Here is a 25494-nt window from a genome sequence, read left to right on the forward strand (position 1 = left end):
ACTCTATCCACATATCCTTACCAGAGTCCTGCTTGCCCATGGACTCCATCGTTGCTGACCTATAATGGCACTCATAGCATTATACTTGAAGTCATTTGGGTACGTTTTTAGTGTTCACCACCTGGGCTGTTATCTGGCAGAATGGAGATGATCAGCCATCCATTGTAGAACTTACCAAATTTATTCCACTAATTTCAATTGGGCAGATGCTACAACAGGCACCCGCTTCACCAAATTACAGACAAAAACGTACCCCTTTGTTTTTAAATCCTTCCTTGGCATGGCCATATCACACTACCAGCTAACTGAAATATCTTCCAGCCCCATACCTAACCCCCTTAAACACTCATCCTCCGCCATCAGTTTTTTGTGCAACCCTACTTTTTGTCCCACCATTGGTGCGAGAGCATTTAGCTGCTTGGGTTCTACTCTCCGCAATTCTCTCAAATTCTTACTTTCTTAAAAACCTGCTCAAAACTCATCTCCGCCACAAAACTTTTGACTATCCTTCCAAATCTCTCCCTAGCTTAGTGACCGTTTTTCAGGTGCCTACGTGTAAAGCTACTTGGGGCATTTTGTTATGTTTTCAATTAGTTTAGAAAAACTCATCCTTTTACACCACAAGGTGATCTACCCTTCCAATTGAGCCTACCTACCACACCCCGACAGAATCCCGATATAGGATGGCAAATTTAGTTGATGCTCATCTTCCTGAAACTAAAAGTCATAGCATTGCATCAAAACATCAATTTCAAGTCTAAGTTTTAGAGATCATATAAAAAACTCATGCAAAAGACAATTTTATAGGTGAGTTTGGAAATGTTATTGAATATATTTTAATATGTCCAAATAAATTCACTTACAATTATTACTCACAAGTTAGCTCAGCCCACTGGTTAAAAACTCATACGGATATTAATACCCATTGCTTATATAGTGTTAAAGTTTTTCTATTCCATTCCACATCCTATGAAAAATATTTCCAGTGTCTAATAATCACTACAAGTCAGTGAACTGAGAGATCACTTTCCATACAGTGCATTAGAAACTTCATGACATCACTTGCAGAAGAAATTTTCCTCTAAGCATCTATTCTGAGGTAACCTCTGATGTGCAACTTTATATCATAAATCAGGGAAATCTAAACGAAATCAGGAATTGTGCAGGTGTCTCATTTTATAAACATTTATTATGTGCAAACAGGGAGCAAATGGCAGACAAGGAACAGCTCATGGGATAAAATTAGATTATGTTGCAAACAGAATACATAAGGGCCCATGATATTAAACAATTTGAAGTTGGATATACTTTGTACTAAGTGATATTTATATTAAACTTGAATTGCAGAAGATTCGAGCAATATCAGAACAGGTTTCTCGCAATGCTTATTTGCTATTATGAAGTTAAATCCTTGAACACAATGTAATTGCATGTAACAAAGTGGATTAAAAATATTGTCCTCTTTCTGGGACTGAATATGACTTTAGTTCTAAAGAAGTCTCCTTCCTCTCCAATGTTTGCAGGAGTGCCAAGCAAAACAACATTCTAGTCACATTAAAACTAAATTTCTAATGGACAGAACAGTACATAGCACAAAACTTGTAAGAATTCCAAACTATCTGGGATTACACCTTCAGTCTCAGGTTTGGGTTAAAGCGCACTGCTGCGGCTTCCAAGGACATTATTTATATATAACGGACCAAGTTCTTGATGGAGACACAGGGTACTAAAGTGAAGAGTTTTTCATTCGATTACCTCGGATGTCCATTACTTTGATTAGCATTATCATCCAGCAAAAGAATAAATTACAATTATGTATCATTTAAATAGATTACAGAGCTTGGCACTAAAGGGCTGAAAATACAAGATCTCAATATTTGAAATAGGAGATATAAAATTACTATAAATATTATATTGGTGCTTTTAAAGAGAAATGGGCTTTGATTAGGGTTTGTAATTGCAGATGCTGATAGAAATGTGGATGGCTGACTAATCCAAGGGAACCAAGAGGTGTGATATTTTCCCATTTTTCCCCAATGAGGGTGAACACCATTCACTGGTTCTTGAAAAGTCAGTGAATTGTCAGAGGTTGTGCATTTCCCAACAAACTCTTAAAAACACACTTTCCTAGCTTAAAAACAATTATCTGATGTCTTATCCAAAGAAAAGTCTTTGTTTTATCATGTTTAAAAAGAAAATTAAAAGGGTTACTAGAGGACTGCACACCTAACAATTCAAACATCTAGAGCACGTCACTTATTTTTTTTTATTGAGGATACGCGACACAACTTCAGAGCCTGGGTTTACCCATGGCTTTCACAGGCTGTGTATTTTTTCCAGGCAATGAGGGACTTCTGCAGTCTAAATATTTTTCAGCATCAATAAAATTTCAATCACCAGCAATTCACAAGCCCAGTTACAAATATAAAAAACTTACATAGAAACTAGGAGCAGGAGTAGGCCATTCGGCCCTTTGAGCCTGCTCCGCCATTCAACGAGATCATGGCTGATCATCCAAACCCTAGCACCCGGTCCCTACACCGACAGCCATCCCACCCAAGCCCTATCCCCGTAACCCCACATATTTAATCCCCCCTAACACTAAGGGCCAATTTTTATCATGGCCAATCAACCTAACCCGCACATCTTTGGACTGTGGGAGGAAACCGGAGCACCCGGAGGAAACCCACGCAAACACGGGGAGAATGTGCAAACTCCACACAGACAGTCACCCGAGGCCGGATTTGAACCCAGGTCCCTGGCGCTGTGAGGCAACAGTGCTAACCACTATGCCACGTACATATTTAGAACCCCAGGATCACTAGTCTCCAAAGGGAAATTATCTCCTGGTGTTTTTAACACTAAAACCACTTTTATATTGGCCCCCTTTTAAATTCTGATTTCAGATGATGGCCACCTTCCACGAGCTAGTTCCCAGCATTTACCCTACTAAATCTGGCTCTTATTCTAGGGGCAGAATCTCAGACCCGCAAAAACACAGTCTACATTCTTGCTGCTTGGATACAAAAAGTGGATTTAGCACAAATACTGGAAACGAGTTTGGGGAACTGGTTTCCCACAATCCAAACTAAACAAGCACCATTATAAAAGCGCTTTGAAACTCCTCTCAAATCGGTCAAACCTTAAACACAGGCCAGCATCCAATGAGGGGGGTAAGGCACATCAGAAGAGGAAGTGACAAGAGACAAGTCCAAAAAATGTTGTTCCGGATGCTTAGATGAACTTCTTTCTGTTGTGCCATTTCCAGAATCCCAATATAGTGGGATTTTAAGGTTGTTAAAATGAGCTGGCTTGCCAAGATTGCAAATATCGTTTAATTTCTGGTCCTAATATTTCCCAATCATCATCTTCACAGGCAGTCCCTCGGAGCCGAGGATGACTTGCTTCCACATTAAAAACGAGTTCTCAGATGACTGATGAATCCAATGTGGGACCTACAGTCTCCGTCACAGGTGGGTGGGGTGCTTGGGTTGACGTGCACCGCTTCCGCTTGCTCCCGGCAAAGAGACTAGAGGTGTTCGGCGCCTTCCCAGATGCTTCTCCTCCACTTTGTGCGGTCTTGGGCCAGGGGTTCCTAGGTGTCGGTGGGGTCAAGGAGGCTTTGAGGGTGTCCTTGAAGCGTTTCCTCGGTCCACCTGGGGCTCTCTTGCCATGTCGGAGCTCAGAGTAGAGTGCTCGTTTTGGGAGTCTTGTATCGGGCATGCGGACGATGTGACCTGTCCATCGGAGCTGATCGAACATGGTCAAAGCTTTGATGCTGGGGATGTTGGCCTGAGCGAGAACACAGACGTCGGTGCACCTATCCTGCCAATGGATTTGCAGGATCTTGTGGAGGCAGCGTTGGTGGTACCTCTCCAGTGCTTTGAGGTGCCTACTGTACATAGTCCATGTCTCAGGCATACAGGAGGGCAGGTATCACTACTGCTCTGTAGACCATGAGCTTGGTGCCGGGTTTGAGGCCCTGGTCTTCAAACACTCTCTTCCTCAGGCGACCGAAGGCTGCACTGGCACACTGAAAGGGGTGTTGGACTTAGTCATCGACGTCTGCCCTGGTCGACAGTACGCTCCTGATATATGGGAAGTGGTCCACGTCGTCCAAGGCCTTGTTGTGGAGTTTGATAATCGGGGGGCAGTACTGTGTGGTGGGGGCAGGTTGGTAGAGGACCTTGGTCTTACGGATATTTAATATAAGGCCTATGCTCTCGTACGCTTCGGTGAAGGTGTTGACAATGGTTTGGAGTTCGACCTCAGAGTATGCGCAGACGCAAGTGTCGTCTGCATACAGTAATTCGACAGAGGATGGCACGACCTTGGATCTGGAGGTTGAACAGTTTCCCGTTTGTTCTGTAAATTAGCTCCACTCCAGCGGGAAGCTTACTGAGGGCAAGATGGAGCATTGCAGCAAGGAAGATCGAGAAGAGCGTTGGTGCAATGACAGCCTTGCTTGACCCCAGTCCATACGTGAATTGGGTCTGCGGTTGGTCAGGATCACAGCTAGCATGTGGTTATGGAGCAGGCGGAGTATGGTGACAAACTGGAGGGCAGCCGAATTTGAGGTCACTCCACAATCACGGTTGACAGTGTCGAAGGCCTTTGTGAGGTCAAAGGCGGCCATGTTGGTGCTGTTCCCTGCATTTTTCTTGTAATTGACGCACGGCGAAGACCATGTCCATTGTGCCCCTTAGTGGGCGGAATCCACATTGCGACTCTGGGGGGAGCTCTTCAGCCACTGGGAGAGGGCAATTGAGGAGGATTCTTGCGATGGCTTTCCCTGTAGCAGGCAGCAGAGAAACTCCTCCGTAATTATCGCAATCAGACTTGTCACCTTTCTTGAAGATGGTCACAATTACGGCGTCCGAGATCCCCTGGCATACGCTCCTCCTTCCAGATAAGAGAAAAAAAGTCATGAATTTGCGCCAGTAGTGCTTCTCCGCTATGCTTTAGCGCCTTGGCAGGGATTCCATCTGCTCCCGAGGCCGCCTTGTTCTTCAGTTGTCGGATGGCCTTTTCAACCTCATGCCGGGCTGGGGTTGCGCTGAGGTGGTGGTGGGTAGCATGCTGCGGGATGGAGTTTAGGGCACTCGTGTTGAAGACAGAGTCTCAGTTAAGGAGATTTTCAAAGTGCTCCTTCCACAGGCACGGACTTCCTCCTTGTCCTTGATGAGTACCTCTCCATTCTTGGTCCGCAGTGGGGTAGGACCTTGGGTGTTTGGGCCATAGGTGGTCTTGACTGCGCTAAAGAATCCACGCACGTCGTGGTTGTTGGCTAGCTGCTGAATCTCCTGCGCTTTCTCCACCCATCATCTGTTCTTTAGGTCGAGAGTTTTTTGTTGGACCTCGGCTTTCGGGCATCTGTAGAGCTGCTTTCTTGTTCTCGAGTTATGTTGCGGTTTCCAGATCAGGAATGCCTTGCGCTTGCGGCTTATTAGCTCCTGGATCTCCTGGTCGTTCTCGTTGAACCAGTCTTGGTGTTTCCTGGTCGAGTGACCAAGCGTCTCTTCACAGGTGCGGATTATGGAGGCCTCGAGTGCAGACCAGGCGCTGTGGACACTCTGTCTCTGCATCACAGAGTCGTCAGGTTGGTTGTGAGGCGCAGGCTGAATAGGGCTTCCTTAGCGGGGTCTTGGAGTGCTCCAGCATTGATTTTCCTGCAGCACCGTTTCTGTTGCCACCGCTGTTTTGGGGCTACATTGATGGAGATAACAGAGCGGATTAGACGGTGGTCTATCCAGCAGTCGTCGGCTCCGGTCATGGTGCGGGTGATGCGGACGCCTTTGCAGTCCCTCGCTCGGACGATGACGTAGTGTAGCAGATGCCAGTGCTTGGATCGAGGGTGCTGCCATGAAGCCTTGTGCTGGTCTCTGACGGAATAAGGTGTTGGTTATGACAAGGCCATGTTCCAAGCATTTCGTCAGGAGTGTACCGCTGGAGGTGGCTTTCCCTACCCACTCTCTGCCGATCACACCTCCCCAGAGGTCTGTGTCCTTTCCAAGTTAAAAGTCGTCAAGGAAGATCAGCTTGTCGCCCGTTGGGACTCTGGACAGGGATTGTTCGAGGCTGGAGTAGAATTCCTCTTTGGTCTCGTCTGTGGCTTCCAGTGTTGAGGCGTACGCACTGATGACCATAGCACACTGGTTCCGGGCTAGGGTGAGCCGAAGTGTCATGAGACACTCATTTATACTGCAAGGGGAGTCTCAGACATCCAACTAGCCTAATAAGCCTGCGGCAATTACCAATCTTTTAGTGCAAACATCACACATCCACATACAGCACACCAGGAAAGGATGACCAAAAGCTTGGTTTTCCCTCCACTCTGGGCTCTGGAGTTTCAGTTCTGCTTTGTTCCCAGAGCTTCAATCGACTTTCTGGCTGATGTACCGCCACAACCATGCATTGGACAACTCCCAGAATGCACCAGTTGTTGTGCACAGTGATACTTTGTACAACTTTGGCTGACCAACACAAGAGTGTCTGAGGGAACTTCAAGGGGTTTACAAGGTCACCACATTTAGGACCGGACATAAAGTATGAGGCTCTTGAGAATTCTGTATTCTCGATTTGATGACTTAGTAGCACATTACTTCTGTCACTGTATACTAGTAAAATAAACTTTCAGCGATAACAGCAATTTCATTTAGACAGCATTTAAGAAGTTAAGACAGGAGGATCCAACAAATGTGTCAGTACCTACAGGATTGCGTCAATATTTCCAGTCCTCGTCCTACACTAGCCCTGAAATGCTCTCACTCTTCAGTCGCTCCCCGATGCCCGCCTGACAGTCATGTCATCCACAAGACCGACCTCCTGCTCGCTCGACAAGAATCCCATTAAACTACTGGCAATCCAACTTCTCTTCCCGACCCCATGGCAGCTGACATTGTGAATAGTTCCTTCTCGGGAACTGTCCCTTTCAAAATCACCATCACCACCCCCTCCTCAACCCCTCTAACCTTGGTAACTATCACCCTATCTCCTCAAATATCCCATTCCTCTCCAAAACCCTTAAACGTGTTCTGATGAAGGGTCCACAAGGGTTCATTACAGATGCTGCCTGACCTGCTGAATAATTCCAACACTTTCTTTTTTGTTTTAGATTTCCATCAAATGCAGTTTTGTTTTAAATGTGTTCTTGCCTCCCAGATCTGTGCCCATCTTTGCTGCAACTTCTTTGAATCTGTCCAATCAGGTTTCCACCTTTCCCACAATGTCAAAATAACTAACTCACAAAAACTAACTGTGACCATGGTGCACAAGAACATAAGAATTAGGAACAGGAGGAAGCCATACGGCCCCTCGAGCATGCTATGCCATTCAGTAAGATCGTAGTTGATCGTCAACCTCAAGTCCACTTTCCCACCTGATCTCCATATTCCCTCGATTCCCGTAGAGTCGAAAAATCTATCTATCTCAGCCTTGAATATACTCAATGATTCAGCAACCACAGCCCTTCGGGGGTAGCAAATTCCAAAGCTTCAAACCCTCAGTGAAGAAATTTCTCCTCAAGTCAGTCTTAAATGGCCAACCCCATGTCCTGAGACTATGCCCCCTAGTTCGAGACACTCCAGCCAAGGGAAACAACCTTTCAGCATCTACCCTGTCAATCCCCCTCAGAATCTTACATGTTTAAATGAGATCACCTCTCATTCTTCTAAACTCCAGAGAGCATAGGCCCATTCTACACAATCTCCCATCATAGGACAGCCCTCTCATCCCAGGGATCAATCTAGTGAACCTTCGTTGCACCGCCTCCAAGGCAAGTATATCCTTCCTTAGATAAGGAGACCAAAACTGTGCACAGTACTCCAGGTGTGGTCTCACCAAGGCCCTGGACAATTGTAGCAAGAATTCCTTACTCTTGTACTCCAACCCCCTTGCAATAAAAGCCAGCATGCCATTGCTTGCTGTACCTACATACTAACTCTGTTACCTGTACAAGAATACTTAAATCTCTCTGAACACCTACATTTAATAGTTTCTCACCATTTACAAAATATTCTGTTTTTCTATTCTTCCCATCAGTGAATAACCTCACATTTCCCCACATTATAATCCATCTGCCACCTTATTACCCACTCACTTAACCCTTTGCCTGCCAACTGGAAAATTACCCATTTATCCATACTCTGTTTTGTGTCAGTTAACCAATCCTCTATCCATGCCAATATATTACCCCCAACCCCATGAGCCCTTTTTCTTGCGTAGCAACCTTTTGTGGCACCTTACCAAATGCCTTTTGGAAATCCAAATATACTACATCCACTGGTTCCCCTTTATCTACCCTGCTAGTTATACCCTCAAAAAACTATAATAGATTTGTCAAACACAATTTCCCTTTCATAAAACCTTGTTGACTTTGCCTAATCATTATGTTCTAAATGCCTGGTTACCACTTCCTTAACAATAGATTCCAGCATTTTCCTGACAATTGATAAGACTAAATTTGTTGGCTTTTAGTCCCATTAATTTCTCAAATACTTCTCTCTACTGATTTTAATTACTTTGTTACTCACTCTCATTAGTTCCTTGTTTCCCCACTATTTTTGGTAAGCTTTTTGTGTCTTCTACTGTGAAAACAAATGCAAAATATTGGTTTGAAGTCTCTGCCATTTCCTTATTCACTACACGCACAGTCCAAAGATGTGCGGGTTAGGTTGATTGGCTATGATAAATTGACCGTTAGTGTTAGGGGGATTAAATATGTGGGGTTACGGGGATAGGGTGGGAAATGTGTTGGTGTAGGGGTTACGGGGATCGGGTGGGATGTGTGTCGGTGCAGGCTCGATGGGCCGAAATGGCCTCTATCTGCACTGTGGGGTTTCTGTGATTTCTGTGATCTGTGATATCTCAGCCTCTAAGGGACCAACACTTACTTTTGCTAATCTCTTCCTTTTTACATACTTGTAGAAGCTCTTGCAAATTGTTTTTATATTTCTTGCTAATTTACTCATTCTATTTTCTCCCTTTTTAATCAATTTTTTGGTCATCTTTTGCTGGTTTCTAAAGCTCTCCCAATCCTCAGGCTTACTACTATTCTTTGCAACATTATAAGCCTCTTCTTTTAATCCAATACTATCCTTAACTTCTTTAATTAGCCACAGATGGATCGGTTTCCCAGGGAGCTTTTCCTCAATGGAAAGTATATTCATTGAGAATTTTGGAATATTTCTTTAAATATTTGCCACTGCTTATCTACCATCATACCTTTTGATCTAATTTCCCAATCTACCTTACACAACTCACCTCTCATACCCATGTAATTTGCTTTATTTACATCCTTTACTAGGAGATTACTAATTAACCCTGTCTCATTACACAATATAAGATCTAAAATAACCTGTTCCCTCGTTGGTTCCACAACATATTGTTCTAAGAAACTGTCTCAAATACATTCCATGAGCTTGTCTTCCAGACTACCTTTGCCAATTTGATTTGCCCAGTCTAAATTTAGATTCAAGTCCCCCACAGTTATTGTATTACCTTTGTTGCAAGCTCCTATTAGTTGTTGATTAATACTCTGTCCAACGGTATAGCTATTGTTTGGGGCCTTTAAACTACTCCCACCAGTGTTTTCTGCCCTGGTTATTCTTCATCTCCACCCATACCGATTCTACTGCCTGATTTTCCAAGCCAAGATCCTCTCTCATTACTAACCTTATGTCAAACCTCATCAGGGTTACCCTCTCCTTTTCCATTCTGCTTGTCTTTTCAAAATGTCAAGTACCCTGGAATATTTAGTTCCCAACCTTGATCACCTTGCCACATCGTCACTGTAATGGCTATTAGAGCAAACCCATTTATCTCTACTTGTGCCACTAATTCATCTATCTTGATATGAATGCTTCATGCATTTGGATAAAGAGCCTTTAATTTTAACTTACCATTATTCCCTGCTTTCACCTTATTCACTGATGCAATATTACCGTTAAACACTCTGTCCCTTATCACACTCCGCTTATCTTTACCCAAATCACTACACTGCCTGAACTTTTCTCTTTAGATTTCTAAATTTCCCCTCACCTGACTCCTCTCTTTCCCCCCCCTTTTTTAGTTTAAAGCCCTAGTTATTCGATTTGCCGGGATACTGGTCCCAGCCTGGTTTAAGTGGAACCCATCGCAACATAACAGCTCCCTCTTTCCCCAGTACTGGTGGCAGTGCCCCATGAATCGAAACCCCTTCTTCCCATACTACTCTCTGAGCCACACATTTAACTCTGATCTGCTTAGCCCTATGCCAATTTGCACACTGTTCAGGTAACAATCCAGAGATCATTACCTTTGAGGTTCTGCATTTTAATTTGGACTCCAACTCCTCAAACTCTCTCAGCAGAGCCTCGTCCCTAGTTCTACCTAGTGGTGTATCATTCCTTCTTGTCCTATCTGCAGCCTTCAACAAAGTCAATCACACCATCCATCTCCACGGTCAAGCTCCCTGGTACAGCCCACACATGGTTCTACTCTTACCTAGCCAATCACATCCATAGAACCTCTGGTAATAGTTTTGCACCCTCCCACTCAGTCACCACGAAAGTCCCCGGAAGATCCCTCCTTCGGCCTCTGCCATTCCTCATCTACGATGCCCTTCTACCTCTCCACCACCTCGCTCAATCCTCCACTGCCTCTCTGCCATCAGCCTGCATGTCTGACATCCAGTCTTGGATACACTCATTTTCTCCACCTAAAAGAACAAACCATCTTCAACTCCCACCAGAATCTCTGTACCCTTACCACTGACGCAAACCCCTCCTTGGCCACCGCCAAAGCTAAACAAGATGGTTTACAACCTCGAGCAGTTTTTTGTTCAACCCCAAGCTGAGCTTCCGCCCTCATATCCTCTCCATTGTAAATACCACCTATTTCCATCTCCATAACATCACCCACCACCACCCATAACTCAACCCATCTGCTGCTGAAAACTTCATTCCTTGAATACCTACAGTCTTAATCAAATTGATCATGCTACATGTAAGTCACAAACTTTAATATATAGTCTACACCTCTTGATTCAAAGTTGCTTAATTCAAATTACTTGGAAATTTCAATTTTTTTTAATTTTCATTTCTATCTGTGGTTTGTGAAATGTCGCTGCTTCAAAACCACGATTTGCATATATGAGTCACTGCACAATCCAAAATATGAACTACATGTGGTGTTTTGAGTTGTTTCTGAAAAAGATGAAGGTATATAAATATGTTGCTCTTTCGCTCATGCCAGTCAAGTTGATGGCGGAATACAAGCATACAGAGTCCCATCTGGAGTACTGTGTACGGTACAGGAAGATTATTGCCTTGAGGGGGATATATATTCTTTACATTAAAGGTGTGCCTTTCTCCTCTCAAATTGTGCGCTTGCAATTTTGGATATCTCCATTTCTGTAGATATTTAACATTTGTTCGATACTTTTGTACTAAAAAAAAAAAAAAAATTTTTTTTTTTTTAAATTAAGTTTTCACAGAATCACAGAAACCCCACAGTGCAGATAGAGGCCATTTCGGCCCATCGAGCCTGCACCGACACATATCCCACCCGATCCCCGTAACCCCTACACCAACACATATCCCACCCTATCCTTGTAACCCCACGTATTTAATCCCCCTAACACTAAGGGTCAATTTATCATAGCCAATCAACCTAACCCGCACATCTTTGGACTGTGGAAGGAAACCGGAGCACCCGGAGAAAACCCACGCAAACACGGGGAGAATGTGCAAACTCCACACAGACAGTTGCCCGAGGCCGGATTCGAACCCGGGTCTCTGGCGCTGTGAGGCAACAGTGCTAACCTTTGTCCCTTTTTTCTGTATCAGAGTTGGACCTAACAATTAAGGAATCATGGTGGGTGGGCTTGATAAATGAAAAGTTAAGTTTAATATCAAGGATATAACTAATTTCATTTCTATCTCACTTTTGATTGCTGGAGACTAATGTTGCACACATTATGGTCATTTTGCAAATTTTTCCCTGTTTAAAAACTGTTAAAATGGTCGCTGACTGTTGCTGGTCAAATTCCATTGTATTTTTGGCACTGTTAGGTGTCCTTTTTCCTGCTGCTTCCCAACCTTCCCAGTAAATAAATAACTATGCTCCCCAACATACACATAAATGTGCTGCGACTGAATCTCCAATAGAGCGTCATTGTCCTCTGGCTATTGGCACTCTCCACACTGCTTGCCAGCAAGATATTCCCAGATATTGGTCTGGACTCTTAATTCCACAGAAACTATATACACAGTAAAAACTGGTAGCAAAACAAGGAAAATTTCTACTGGCCCCAGTTTCCTGGGTGTGTCCATCGGTTAGAACACAGCCAACCATTTATTAAGTGGGAGAGGCAGAAGAAACGCCAACAACTTGCATTTATAGAACACCGTAAATGTAGAAAAAGACCCCAAGGTGCTTCACTGAAGCATAATCAGACAAAATTATCAAGCCAAACAATTAGGAGACATGGCTGAAAGCATGCTCAAAGAGATGTGCTTCAAAGAGGGGCTTAAAAAGAGAGAGGTGGAAAAGCAGAGAGTTTTAGTAAGGGAATTCCAGAGTTTAGGGTCCAGATGGCTGAAGGCACAGCAGAGGGAGTGGGGGATGCACAAGAGGGCAGAGTTGTTATAATGTGGAGTTCTTGGAGGGTTAGGGCTGGAGGAGGTTACAGAGTTGGGATTGAAGTTATTTGAACATGAGGATGAGAATTTTAAATGAGGCATTGTGAGCCAATGTAGGTCAGCAAGCACAGGGCTGATGGGTGAATAGGACTTTGTGCAGGATAGGATATGGGCAGCTGAAGTTTATGATGGTTAGAAATTGCTTGATGTGATCAAGTCCGATCTGGCAATGACTGGCTAAACCAGTTGTGCACCCAATACGTGGTTGGAGACCAAAACAGGAGGAATGACCAGAGTGGGAGAAATTAAGGGCTTTACTGGGGACAAAGGGATTAAAGATGAAGGTGAGGGAGTGGTTGAGCATTATGGATGAATGGAGGGTCAAAGCAGAGAAGAGCTGCTAGCTCTTGCAGGATCAACTGGTGTGAAAGAGCATGGAAAGCAGGGCACAATCTGACTACTGGAATGAGTGTTTCTTGTAGTGGGAGAACCGAAAATAGATTCCCAGTTTCCCCAAATGAAACTACCAGGCTATTCCAGTTCTCAGAACCTAATTTTCAAAGTGACAGTCAACAACTGTAAAATCTGCTGCTCCAACAAGTTTGTTATACTGCTCCAGGCTGGCACAGCTACTCAGTCTTGTGGTTGGCTGTGAGCACTCTGTGGTCCTCAGACCTTTTGTCGTTTTATTTTCTTTTGTTCTCCAGTAATTCCAGCAGTTTTAACTCGAGATACTATTCTCCAACTAAGTTGATTTCTGGCAACTACAGGCCAATTAGTCGAACATCAGTGGTGGGAATATTACTAGAGGCCAATGTTCCCTTTAAGCTGCGCGGCCACACAGCGCTCTGGAGCTCCCGCGCAGCTGGCTCACTGGCTTTTAAATGCAGAAACCGTACATGCGTGGATTTTTGAATGGGCCATGCAGCCCAAAAGAAATTAGATGGAACATTGCTAGAGGCCATTGTCAAGGACAAATTAATTGTCACTTGGTGAAGCATGGGTTAATAAGGGACAACCAGCAGAGATTTGTTAAACGCAAATCATATCTGACTAGACTGATTGAGTTCTTTGATGAAGTAAGAGAGGGTTGATGTAGATAGTGCAGTACATGTTGAATATATGGAGTTTCAAAAGGCATCTGATAAAATACCACACAAAACAATTATTCAGAAAATATTGGCATAAAGGGACAGTGGCAACTTGAACGTGTAATTGGCTACGGGACAGGAGGTAGAGAGTAGTGGTGAACAGATGTTGACCTGGACTTGGGTATAAGGCGTACAATTTTAATGTTTGCAGATGATACAAAACTTGGCAACATAGTAAATAGTGAGCATGATAGTAGCAGACGTCAAGAGGACACAGACAAACTGGTGAAATGGGCAGATACGTGGCAGATGCAACTGAATGTGGGCAAGTGTGAAGTGATGCACTTTGAGACGAACTGAGGTGTAATACAATCTAAATCAGGGGTTCTCAACCTTTCTGCTTCGGAGGCTCCCCTACCAGGTTACAAAAATTTCACAGACCCCATGTAACACAACACAAGTTTTTTTCTGTATAAAAATTAGTTATACAATTAAGCATATATATTTATTATTTTTTGTTTTACTTAATGTAAAACTTGTTGCTGGTGCGGAGCAACAATTCTCAATTCCAATGCTGGAAACACTCAGCAGCTCAAGCAGCATCCATGAGGAGAGAGAAACAGAGTTAACATTTCAGGTTGATGACCTTTCATCAGAACTGGCCATCGGCCTGAAACATCAACATTAACTCCATTTCTCTCCACCTGCTGAGTGTTGTCCAACATTTCTGCTTTTAATTTCACATTTCCAGCATCCGCAGTATTTTGCTTGCTTGTATATACTTGCTTGTATGCAAGATCTTAAAAACACAACAATCCCTCCCCTAGAAAGGTTTTACATGGGAACTTCACAGATGGAAATCAAAAAAGCAACATCTACATTATGGAAAGGGGATAAAGTTATAAAATGATGAAACTAAGAGACCTGTGAATTATCATGCATTAGGAGTGAGTCACTCATGTTGGTTTAAATTGGTGTTTGACTGTGGATGCCAGTGATGATTAAACACAGTTTCATGTATAGAGAAGGACTGCAATCAGTCTCACTCATTGATGATAAACCTGACGCACACCATTTCCCCAAATCCTTTCCAAACGCTTGATCCCTGCCACGAGCCTGGCCCAATCGCCTGCGGATCAAAGCGCCCATTACTGGTCGCCAAGGAGCACAGCGTCCTCCCATCTTCAACTTAAGCATAGCGCTGAACCGTATCACTCAAGCCATGCGGAGGCATGCCTCACTTGCCCCACCAGCTCCTTCATTGGCTGCTGTCCTGCTCCAACGCCGCTGACATGCTACTGCACAGTGCGTGTAGGCCGCGAAAGCAGACAAACATCAGCGGCGCCACTGCTGTTGCGTTTACCAATAAGCATGCGCGGCCAGGCCAAGGAGACAATGGCCGAAAAGCGGCAAAAAAAAAATCAGGCGAACTGTCGGATTTTACTAGCTGCGGCGCCAGAAGTGGAGGACAAACTACTGTTTGGATGGTGGAAGTGCCAGTGTGTAGTGTATTTTTGGCTGACCATGAAACCTTCTCGCAGACCCCTGGTCGAGAACCAGTGACCTAAATTATGCTATTTTGAGAGGGGTGCAAGAGCAAAGAGACCTGGGGTGAACATTCACAAATCTTTGAAGTGGCATGGCAAGTTGGGAAGACAGTTAAGAGAGTATAGGATACTTGGTTTTGTAAATAGGGGCATTGAATACAAAAACAAGGAACTCATGCTAAACCTTTACAAATCACTGATTATGCCTCAGCTGGGGTAGTGTGTAAAATTCTGGGTACCACACTTTAGGAAGGATGTCAAGAGGGTGCAGAGGACATTTATCAGGATGATATCACGGACAAGGGACTTACGTGGAGAGATTGGAGAAGCTGGGATTGTTCTCCTTAGAGCAGAAAAGGATAAACATAGAAGATAGAAGCAGGAGTAGGCCATTCGGCTCTTCGAGCCTGCTCCGCCATTCAATGAGATCATGGCTGATCATCCAAATTCAGTACCCTGTCCCTGCCTTCTCCCCATATCCCTTGATCCCTTTAGCCTTAAGAAATATATACAACTCTTTTTTGAATATATTTAATGAACTGGCCTCCACCGCCCTCTGTGGCAGAGAATTCCACAGGTTCACCACTCTCTGGGTGAAGAAATTCCTCCTCATCTCAGTCCTAAATGGCTTACCCCTTATCCTTAGACTATGACCCCTGGTTCTGGACTCCCCGGCCATCAGAAACATCCTTCCTGCATCTAGTCTGTCCAGGCCTGACAGAATTTTATAGGTTTCGATGAGATCCCCTCTCAATCTTCTAAACTCCAGTGAGTATAAGTCCAATCGACACAATCTCTCCTCATACGTCATTCCTGCCATCCCAGGTATCAGCCTGGTGAATCTTCGCTGCACTCCTTCCATGGCAAGAACGTCCTTCCTCAGGTAAGGCGACCAAAACTGCACACAATACTCAAGGTGCGGTCTCACCAAGGCCCTGTACAACTGCAGCAAGACACCCTTGTTCTTGTACTCGAACCCTCTTGCTACGAAGGCCAACATACCATTTGCCTTCTTAACCGCCTGCTGCACCTGCATGCTTATCTTCAGCGACTGGTGCACAAGAACACCCAGGTCTCTTTGCACTTCCCCTTCTCCCAATCTATTACCATTCAAATAATAATCTGCCTTCCTGTTTTTGCCACCAAAGTGGATAACCTCATTTATCCACATTATAGTGCATTTGCCATGTTTCTGCCCAATCACCCAAATCGTACTGGAGTTTCACGACATCCTCCTCACAGCTTACCCTCCCACCCAGCTTTGTGTCGTCTGCAAATTTGGAGATATTACATCCAATTCCCTCGTCCAGATCATTAATATATATTGTGAACAGCTGGGGTCCTAGGACCGATCCTTGCGGTACCCCACTAGTCACTGCCTGCCACTCGGAAAACGACCCGTTTATTCCAACTCTCTGCCTTCTGTCCGCCAACCAGTTCTCTATCCAAGTCAATACCTTGCCCCCAATCCCATGTGCCTTAATTTTGCACGCTAATCTCGTTTGTGGGACCTTATCGAAAGCCTTCTGAAAGTCCAAATACACCACATCCACTGGTTCTCCCTTATCTATTTTACCAGTTACATCCTCAAAAAATTCCAGTGGATTAGTCAAGCATGATTTACTTTTTGTAAATCCATGTTGACTTTGTCCGATCCTGTCACTGCTTCCCAAGTGCTCTGCTATTACATCTTTTATAATAGATTCTAGCATTTTCCCCACTACCGATGTCAGGCTTACCGGTCTATAATTCCCCGCTTTTTCTCTACCACCTTTTTTGAATAGTGGGGTAACATTAGCTACCCTCCAATCCATGGATACTGTTCCAGAGTCTATCGAGTTCTGGAAGATGACCAGCAATGCATCTACTATTTCTAGGGCCACTTCCTTAAGTACCCTGGGATGTAGATTATCAGGCCCTGGGGATTTATCGGCCTTCAGTCCCATCAATTTTCCTACAAATACTGATTTCTTTCAGTTCCACCCTTTCATCAGGCCCTATGTTCCCCGGCATCTCTGGGAGGTTATTTGTGTCCTCCTTTGTGAAGACAGAACCAAAGTATGAATTTATTTGCCTGCCATTTCTTTGTTTCCCATTATAAATTCCCCTGATTCTGACTGCAAGGGACCTACGCTTGACTTCACCAATCTTTTTCTCTTCACATATCTATAAAAGCTTTTACAGTCAGCTTTTATGTTCCTGCAAGCTTACTCTCATATTCTATTTTCCCCTTTCTTAATTAATCCCTTTGTTGAATCCTAAACTGCTCCCAATCCTCAGGATTATTGCTTTTTCTGGCCAATTTATATGTCGTCTCCTTGGATCTTATGCTATCCCTAATTTCCCTTGTTAGCCACGGTTGAGTCACCTTTTTTGTTTTATTTTTATGCCAAACTGGGATGAACAAATTCTGTAGCTCATCCATTCGGTCTTTGAATGTTTGCCATTGCCTATCCACCGTCAACCCTTTGAGTGCCATTCCCCAATCAATCCTACCCAACTCACTCCTCAGACCATCGTAGTTGCCTTTATTTAAATTGAGGACCCTAGTCTCTGAGTCAACTACTTCATTCTCCATTTTAATGAAGAATTCGATCATATTATGATCGCTCAGACCCAAGGGGCCTCGTACAACAAGATTGCTAATTAATCCTTTCTCGTTACATAATACCCAGTCTAAGATGGCCTGATCTCTGGTTGGTTCCTCGACATATTGGTCCAGGAAACCATCCCGTAAACACTCCAGGAATTCCTCCTCCACAGTATTGTTACGAATTTGGTTGGCCCAATCTATATGTAGATCAAAGTCACCCATGATGACTGCTGCGCCCTTATTGCACGCTTCTTTAATTTCCCTTTTCATGCCATCCCCAACCTCCGCCTTACTGTTGGGAGGTCTATATACCACTCCCACTAATGTTTTTTTCCCCTTAGTATTTCTCAATTCTACCCATACAGATTCCACATTATCAGAGCTAATATCCTTCATTACAATTGTATTAATCCCTTCTTTAACCAGTAATGCTACCCCACATCCCTTTCCTTTTTGCCTATCTTTCCTGAATATCAAATACCCCTGGATGTTGAGTTCCCAGTCTTGGCCATCCTTGAGCCACGTTTCCGTAATCCCAACCAAATCATATTCATTTACCTCTATTTGCGCAGCCAATTTGTCCACCTTATTACAAATGCTCCTCGCATTAAGACACAAAGCCTTCAGGCTTGTTTTTTTAACGCTCTTAGACCTATTAGCATTATTATTTACTGTGGCCACGTTTGATTTAAACCGTTGATTTCTCCGACTGCCACTTTTGTTTTTCTCCTTCCTATCTTTTGCTTTTATCCCTGTTTCCCTTTCCTCTGTCTCCCTGCTCAGGTTCCCAACTCCCTGCCATTTTAGTTTAAACCCCCCCGAACAGTGCTAGCAAACCTCCCCGCAAGGATATTTGTCCCGCTCTGGTTCAGGTGCAACCCGTCCGACTTGTACAAGTCCCACCTTCCCCAGAAGCAGGCCCAGTGATCAAAGAAACTAAAGCCCTCCCTCCTGCACCAACTCTTTAGCCACGCATTCATCTGCTCTATCCTCCTATTCCTGTACTCACTAGCACGTGGCACCGGGAGTAATCCAGAGATTACAACCTTTGAGGTCCTGCTCTTTAATCTGCTACTTAAATTCTTGCTGCAGAACCTCATCCCTCTTCCTACCCATGTCATTGGTCCCAATGTGAACCACGACCTCTGACTGTTCACCCTCCCCCTTCAGAATGCCCTGCAGCCGTTCAGTGACATCCTTGACCCTGGCACCAGGGAGGCAACAAACCATCCTGGAGTCACGTCTACGGCCACAGAAACGCCTATCTGTTCCCCTTACGATAGAATCCCCTACCACTATTGCTCTCCCACTCTTTTTCCTCCCTTCCTGAGCAGCAGAAGCACCCTTGGTGGAGACCTAACAGAAAGAAGGAGGGCCAGGCAGGTAGTGCAGGAGTCCTGAGTGCATCTCGCTCTCCAACCAGTATTCGGTTCGGAGTACTGGTGAGGGCCATAGTTCCTCTGGGCAGTACAGCCAGAGCCAAGTCTGCAGCACCACAGGTGGTTCAGCTGTGCTGGGGCGGGGGGGGGGGGGGCGGTGGGGAAGTGGGGGCAGAAGAGAAAAAGAGTGGGAAAGCAATAGTGGTAGGGTATTCAATAGTTAGGGGAGCAGACAAACATTTCTGCGGCCACAGACATGACTCCAGGATGGCATGTTGCCTCCCTGGTGCCAGGGTCAATGATGTTACAGAGCGGCTGCAGAACATTCTGAGGCGGGAGGGTGAACAGCCAGAGGTCGTGGTTCATATCGGTACCAACGACATAGGTAGAAAGAGGGATGATGAAGTCCTGCAGGCAGATTTCAGGGAGCTCAGAATGAGATTAAAAAGCAGGACTTCAAAACGTAGTAATCTCTGGATTACTCCCGGTGCCACATGCTAGTGAGTATAGAAATAGGAGGACAGCGCAGATGAATGCATAACTGGAGAGATGGTGCAGGAGGGAGGGCTTTAGATTCCTGGGGCATTGGGACCGGTTCTGGGGGAGGTGGGACTTGTACAGGCCGGACGGGTTGCACCTCAACAGGGCCGGAACCAATATCCTCGCGGGGAGGTTTGCTAGTGCTGTTGGGGGGGGGGGGGGGGGGGGGGGGGGGGCGCGGGGTTTAAACTAATTTGGCAGGGGTTGGGCACCAGGATGCAACATTAGAAAGGGGAAATAGAGTGTTCAAAGGATTGGGAGAGGCAGAGAGCACTAAAATAAGAAATAGTAAGGTATTAGGTGGGGTCAAACTAAGAATACAGGATGGTCCAAGATGGGTTTACAGTGCATGTATGTGAACGCACGAAGTGCAGTAAACAAGGTAAGTGAGCTGCAGGCACAAATAGCCACATGGGAATATGATGTTGTGGCAATAACGGAGACCTGGCTCAAAAAAGGGCAGGATTGGGTATTAAATATTCCTGGTTATAAAGTGATCAGGGAAGGAAGGAGGTGGTGTGGCAGCATTGGTCAAGGAGAATGTTAGTGCTGGAGAGGGAGGATGTCCTGGAGGAGTCAAGGACAGAATCTATATGGCTAGAGTTAAGAAATAAGAGGTGCAATGAGAAGGGGTTAATTAATAAACTTGTTGTGCTGGGTCCTTTAGGGAAGAGTGACCATAACATGATCGAATTCTTCATTAAAATGGAAAGTGAAGAAGTCCAATCCGAAACTAGGGTCCTAAATCTAAACAAAGGAAACTGCGATGGTATGAGGAGTAAGTCGGCTATGATAGATTGGGGAGCTTCAGTAAAAGGCATGACGGTGGATAGGCAATGGCTAACATTTAAGGACCGAATGCATGAATTGCAACAGTTATACATTCCTTTCTGGCGCAAAAACACAAAAGGAAAAGCGGCCCAACCATGGCTAACAAAAGAAATTACGGGTAATATTAGATCCAAAGAGGAGTCATATGTAGTGAGTCCAGAAATAGGAGGATAGAGCAGATGAATGCGTGACTAGAAGGGTGGTGCAGGAGGGGGGTGCTTTTGATTCCTGAAGCACTGGGGCCGTTTCTGGGGGAGGTGGAACCTGTACAAGCCAGACAGGTTGCACCTCAACAGAGCTGGAACCAATATCCTCGCAGGGGGCGGGGGGGAAAAAAAAAGAGTTTTGCTAGTGCTGTTGGGGAGGGTTTAAACTAGCTTGACAGGGGGATGGGAACCTAAAAAGAGTCAGTAGGGAGGGAAGAAAAACTGGAATTGGAAAACAAAACGTAGAAAGTAAATTGGAAGGACAGAAGAATCAAGGGCTAGATAGTAGTCAACAAGGAGGTTTGCCTGTACTAAAATGGTATATACTTCAATGCAAGGAGTATAGCGAACAAGGCAGATAAGCTGAGGGCACAGGTAGATACTTGGGACTATGATATTATAGCTATTATTTAGACGTGGCAGAGAGAGGGGCAGGTATGGCAGTTCAACATGCCTGGTTACAGGATTTTCAGACAGGATAGAGAGGGAGGTAAAAAGGGAGAGGGGGTCGCGGTACTGATTAAAGAAACTATTACAGCTGTGAGGAGGGATGATTTGTTGGAGGGATCATCAAACGAGGTCATATGGGTCGAATTGAGAAACAAAAAAGGGGCAATCACATTGCTGGGAGTGTACGAAAGACCCCCAAACAGTGAGAGGGAGATAGAACAGCAAATATGTAGGCAAATTTCTGAGGAGTGCAAAAACTATAGGGCAGTAATAGTAAGAGATTTCAACTACCCAAACATTAACTGGATAAAATTAGTGTGAAGGGTATAGAGGGTGCAGAATTCCTAAAATGCATCCAGGAGAACATTTTTAGCCAGTATGTAGCAAGCCCAACAAGGGAGGGGGTTGTTCTGGACTTAATTTTAGGGAATGAAGCTGGGCAGGTAGAAGGCGTATCAGTGGGGGAGCATTTTGGTGCTAGTGACCATAATTCAGTTAGATTTAAGGTAGTTATGGAAAAGGACAAGGATAGCCCAGGAATAAAAATCCTAAATTGGGGAAAAGCAAATTTTGCTAAGCTCAGGGGATTTAGCCATAGTGAACTAGAAACAGCTACTTGAAGGTAAATCAGTGTCAGAGCAGTGGGAGGCATTCAAGGAGGAGATCCGGAGGGTTCAGGCCAAATATGTGCCCGTAAAGAAAAAAGGTGGGACTAACAAATCTAGAGCCCCCCAGATGTCTAGGGACATAGAGTAGGATAAAGAAAAAAAGGGAGGCGCATGACAGATACCGAGGGCTAAATACTCCAGAATCTTTAGAGGAGTACAGAAAGTGCAGGGGTGCAAGTAAAAAGGATATTAGGAAAGCAAAGAGAGAGCATGAAAAATTCTTGGCAAAAATCAAGGAAAACCCAAAGATGTTTTATAAATATATTAAGAGCAAGAGGATAACTAAAGAAAGGGTAGGGCCTATTAGAGATCATGAGGGTAATCGGTGTGTGGCGGCAGGAGACGTCAGTAAGGTTCTTAATGAATACTTCGCGTCCGTTTTCAAAAAGGAGAGGGGCGAAGCAGATATTGCTATCAGGGAGAAGGAGTGTGAAATAATAAATGAAATAAATAGTGAGAGGAAGTATTAAGGGGTTAAAAGTGGCAGCTTTAAAAGTGGATAAATCCCCAGGCCCAGATGAAATGTATCCCAGGCTGTTAAGCGAAGCAGAAGAGGAAATAGCAGAGGCCCTTACCATCATTTTCCAATCCTCTCTGGCTTCAGGTGTGGTGCCGGAGGACTGCTAATGTGGTACCCTTGTTTAAAAAGGGAGAAAAGGATGGACCGAGTAATTACAAGCCAATCAACCTAACCTCGGTGGTGGGAAAATTATTGGAAAGAATTCTGAAGGGACAGGGTAAATCTTCATTTAGAAAGACACGGATTAATCAAGGATAGTCAGCGCGGATTTGTTAAGGGAAGGTCGTGTCTGACAAACTTGATTGAATTTTTTAATGAGGGTAGTGCGTTTGACGTAGTGTATATGGACTTTAGCAAGGCTTTTGATAAGGTTCCACGTGGCAGACTAGTCACAAAGTTAAAAGCCCATGGGATCCAGGGCAAAGTGTCAAGTTGGATTCAAAACTGGCTCAGAGGCAGGAAGCAGAGGGTAATGGTTGTTGGGTGTTTGTGTGGCTGGAAGGCTGTTTCCAGTGGGGTTCCACATGGCTCAGTACTAGGTCCCTTGCTTTTTGTGGTATATATCAATGATCAAGACTTGAATATAGGGGGTATGATTAAGAAGTTTGCAGATGATACTAAAATCGGCTGTGTGGTTGATACTGAAGGAGGAAGCTGTAGACTGCAGGAAGTTATCAATAAATTCGTCAGGTGGGCAGAACAGTGGCAAATGGAATTCAATCCAGAGAAATGTGAGGTAATGCATTTGGGGAGGGCCAACAAGGAAAGGGAATACACATTAAATGGTAGGACACTGAGTAGTGTAGAAGAACAAAGGGACCTTGGAGTGCATGTCCACAGATCCCTGAAGGTAGCAGGCCAAGTAGATAAAGTGATTAAGGCATACAGAATGCTTGCCTTTATTAGCCACAGCACAGAATACAAGAGCAGGGGGGTTATGCTTCAAATGTATAAAACACTAGTTAGACCTCAGCTAGAGTACTGCGTGCAGTTCTGGTCACCACATTACAGGAAAGATGTGATTGCACTAGAGAGGGTACAGAGGAGATTTACAAGGATGTTGCTGGGAGTAGAGAATCTTAGCTATGAGGAAAGACTGGGTTTGTTTTCCTTGGAACAGAGGTGGCTGAGGGGAGACCTTATTGAGGTGTATAAAATGGAGGGGCCGAGATAAAGTGGATAGAAAGGACCTATTTCCCTTAGCAGAGGGGTCAAAAACCAGGGGGGCACAGATTTAAAGTAATTGGTGGAAGGTTTAGAGGAGATTTGAGAGGAAATTTCTTCACAGAGGGTTGTGGGGGTCTGGAACTCACTGCCTGAAAGGGTGGTAGAGGCAGAAGCCTTAACCACATTTAAAAAGTACTTGGATGTGCACTTGGGATGCTGTAACCTGCAGGGCTATGGACCAAGAGTTGGGACGTGGGATTAGGCTGGATAGCTCTTTCTTGGCTGGCACGGACACGATGGGCCGAAATGGCCTCCTTCTGTGCTGCAACTTTCTACTCTATGATTCTAAAAAGTAGCAAGCCTGAGGATTGGGAGCAGTTTAGAGTTTAGCAAAAAAGGACCAAGATATTGATTAAGAGGGGGAAAAACAGAATTTGAGTAAACTTGCAAGGAACATAGAAGCAGATTGTCAAAGCTTCTACAAGTATGTAAAAGGAAAAAGATTAGTGAAGGTTCCTTACAGTCAGAAACAGGAGAATTTATAATGGGGAACAAGGAAATGGCAGAGCAATTAAACAAATACTTTGGTTCTGTCTTCACAGAAGGGGACACAAATAACTTCCCAGAAATGCTGGGGAACCAAGGGTCTAGTGAGGAGGAGGAATTGAAGGAAATTAGTACTAGTAACAAAATAGTGCTGGAGAAATTAATGGGACTGAAAGCCAATAAATCCCCAGGGCCTTATAATCTGCATCCCAGAGTACTAAAAGAGGTAGCCATGGAAATAGTGGATGCATTGGTTGTCATCTTGCAAAATTCTATAGATTATGGAACAGTTCCTGCAGATTGGAGGGTGGCAAATGTAACTGCACTATTCAAAAAAGGAGGGAGAGAAAACAGGGAACTACAGACCGGTTAGCCTAACATCAGTAGTCAGGAAAATGCTAGAGTCTATTATAAAGGATGTGATAACAGGACACTTAGAAAAGATCAACGATTTGACAAAGTCAACATGGACTTATGAAAGGGAAATCGTGTTCGACAAACCTACTGGAATTTTTTTTTTTTTTTTTTTTTGAGGATGTAACTGGTAGAATAAGTAAGGGAGAACCAGTGGATGTGGTGTATTTGGATTTTCAGAAGGCCTTTGATAAAGTCCCGCATAAGAGGTTAGCGTGCAAAATTAAAGTACATGGGATTGGGGATAATATACTGGCATGGATTGAAAATTGGTCAGACAGGAAACAGAGTAGGAATAAATGAGTCTTTTTCAGGGTGGCAGGCAGTGACTAGTGGAGTACAGCAGGGATCAGTGCTTGGGCCCCAGCTATTCACAATATACAGGAAACTTTGTGCTATCCGGCACCCACTGGACCGAGCTGCTGCCGTTTCCTCAAAACTGCCGTACTCTCCAGAGTTAATGTTGAGAGATACGGAGACAACAAACACTGTTGCTTAGCAACAGCTTCTAAACACTCAGGTGTGGCCCTAAAGCTCCGTAGCTGAAGCTGTTGCTATAGCTACAGACCTTGCACAGCTTGACTGTTCAAACAAAGCAAAAAAAAAAAAACGGCTGCTGATTTTTGCCGGTGGCTCCAGATTGCCGGATAGCTCACCTCCGGATAGCACAAAGTTTCCTGTATATCAATGATTTGGATGAGGGAACCAAATATAATATTTCCAAGTTTGCTGACGACACGAAACTAGGTGGGATTGAGAGTTGTGAGGAGGATGCAAAGAGGCTTCAAGGTGATTTAGACAAGTTGAGCGAGTGGGCAAATACATGGCAGAAGCAGTATAACGTGGATAAATGTGAGGTTGTCCACTTCGGTAGGAAAAATAGAAAGGTAGAGTATTATTTAAATGGTGCTAGATTGGGAAA

General features: G+C 44.4%; 1 protein-coding gene across 3 annotated transcripts in view; it reads right to left on the reverse strand.

Annotated features, from left to right (window-relative positions):
• The window catches only part of faf1 (Fas (TNFRSF6) associated factor 1), a 499151-nt gene that overhangs the window by 447410 nt on the left and 26247 nt on the right, over window positions 1–25494 (reverse strand). Inside the window, exon 1 of one of the 3 annotated variants that reach the window (XM_085982900.1) lies at window positions 8532–8555. The exons of the other annotated variants lie outside the window; for them this stretch is intronic. Coding sequence (XP_085839026.1) covers window positions 8532–8537 — 6 coding nt within the window. The 5' untranslated portion in view covers window positions 8538–8555. Of the gene's footprint in view, window positions 1–8531; window positions 8556–25494 lie in introns of those variants that run through there. 3 annotated transcript variants of the gene reach the window in all.

The sequence above is a fragment of the Somniosus microcephalus genome, chromosome 3 (genome assembly GCF_052327205.1).
Source record: "Somniosus microcephalus isolate GS21.2 chromosome 3, FLI_Smic_1.0, whole genome shotgun sequence".
Taxonomy (NCBI): Eukaryota; Metazoa; Chordata; class Chondrichthyes; order Squaliformes; family Somniosidae; genus Somniosus; species Somniosus microcephalus.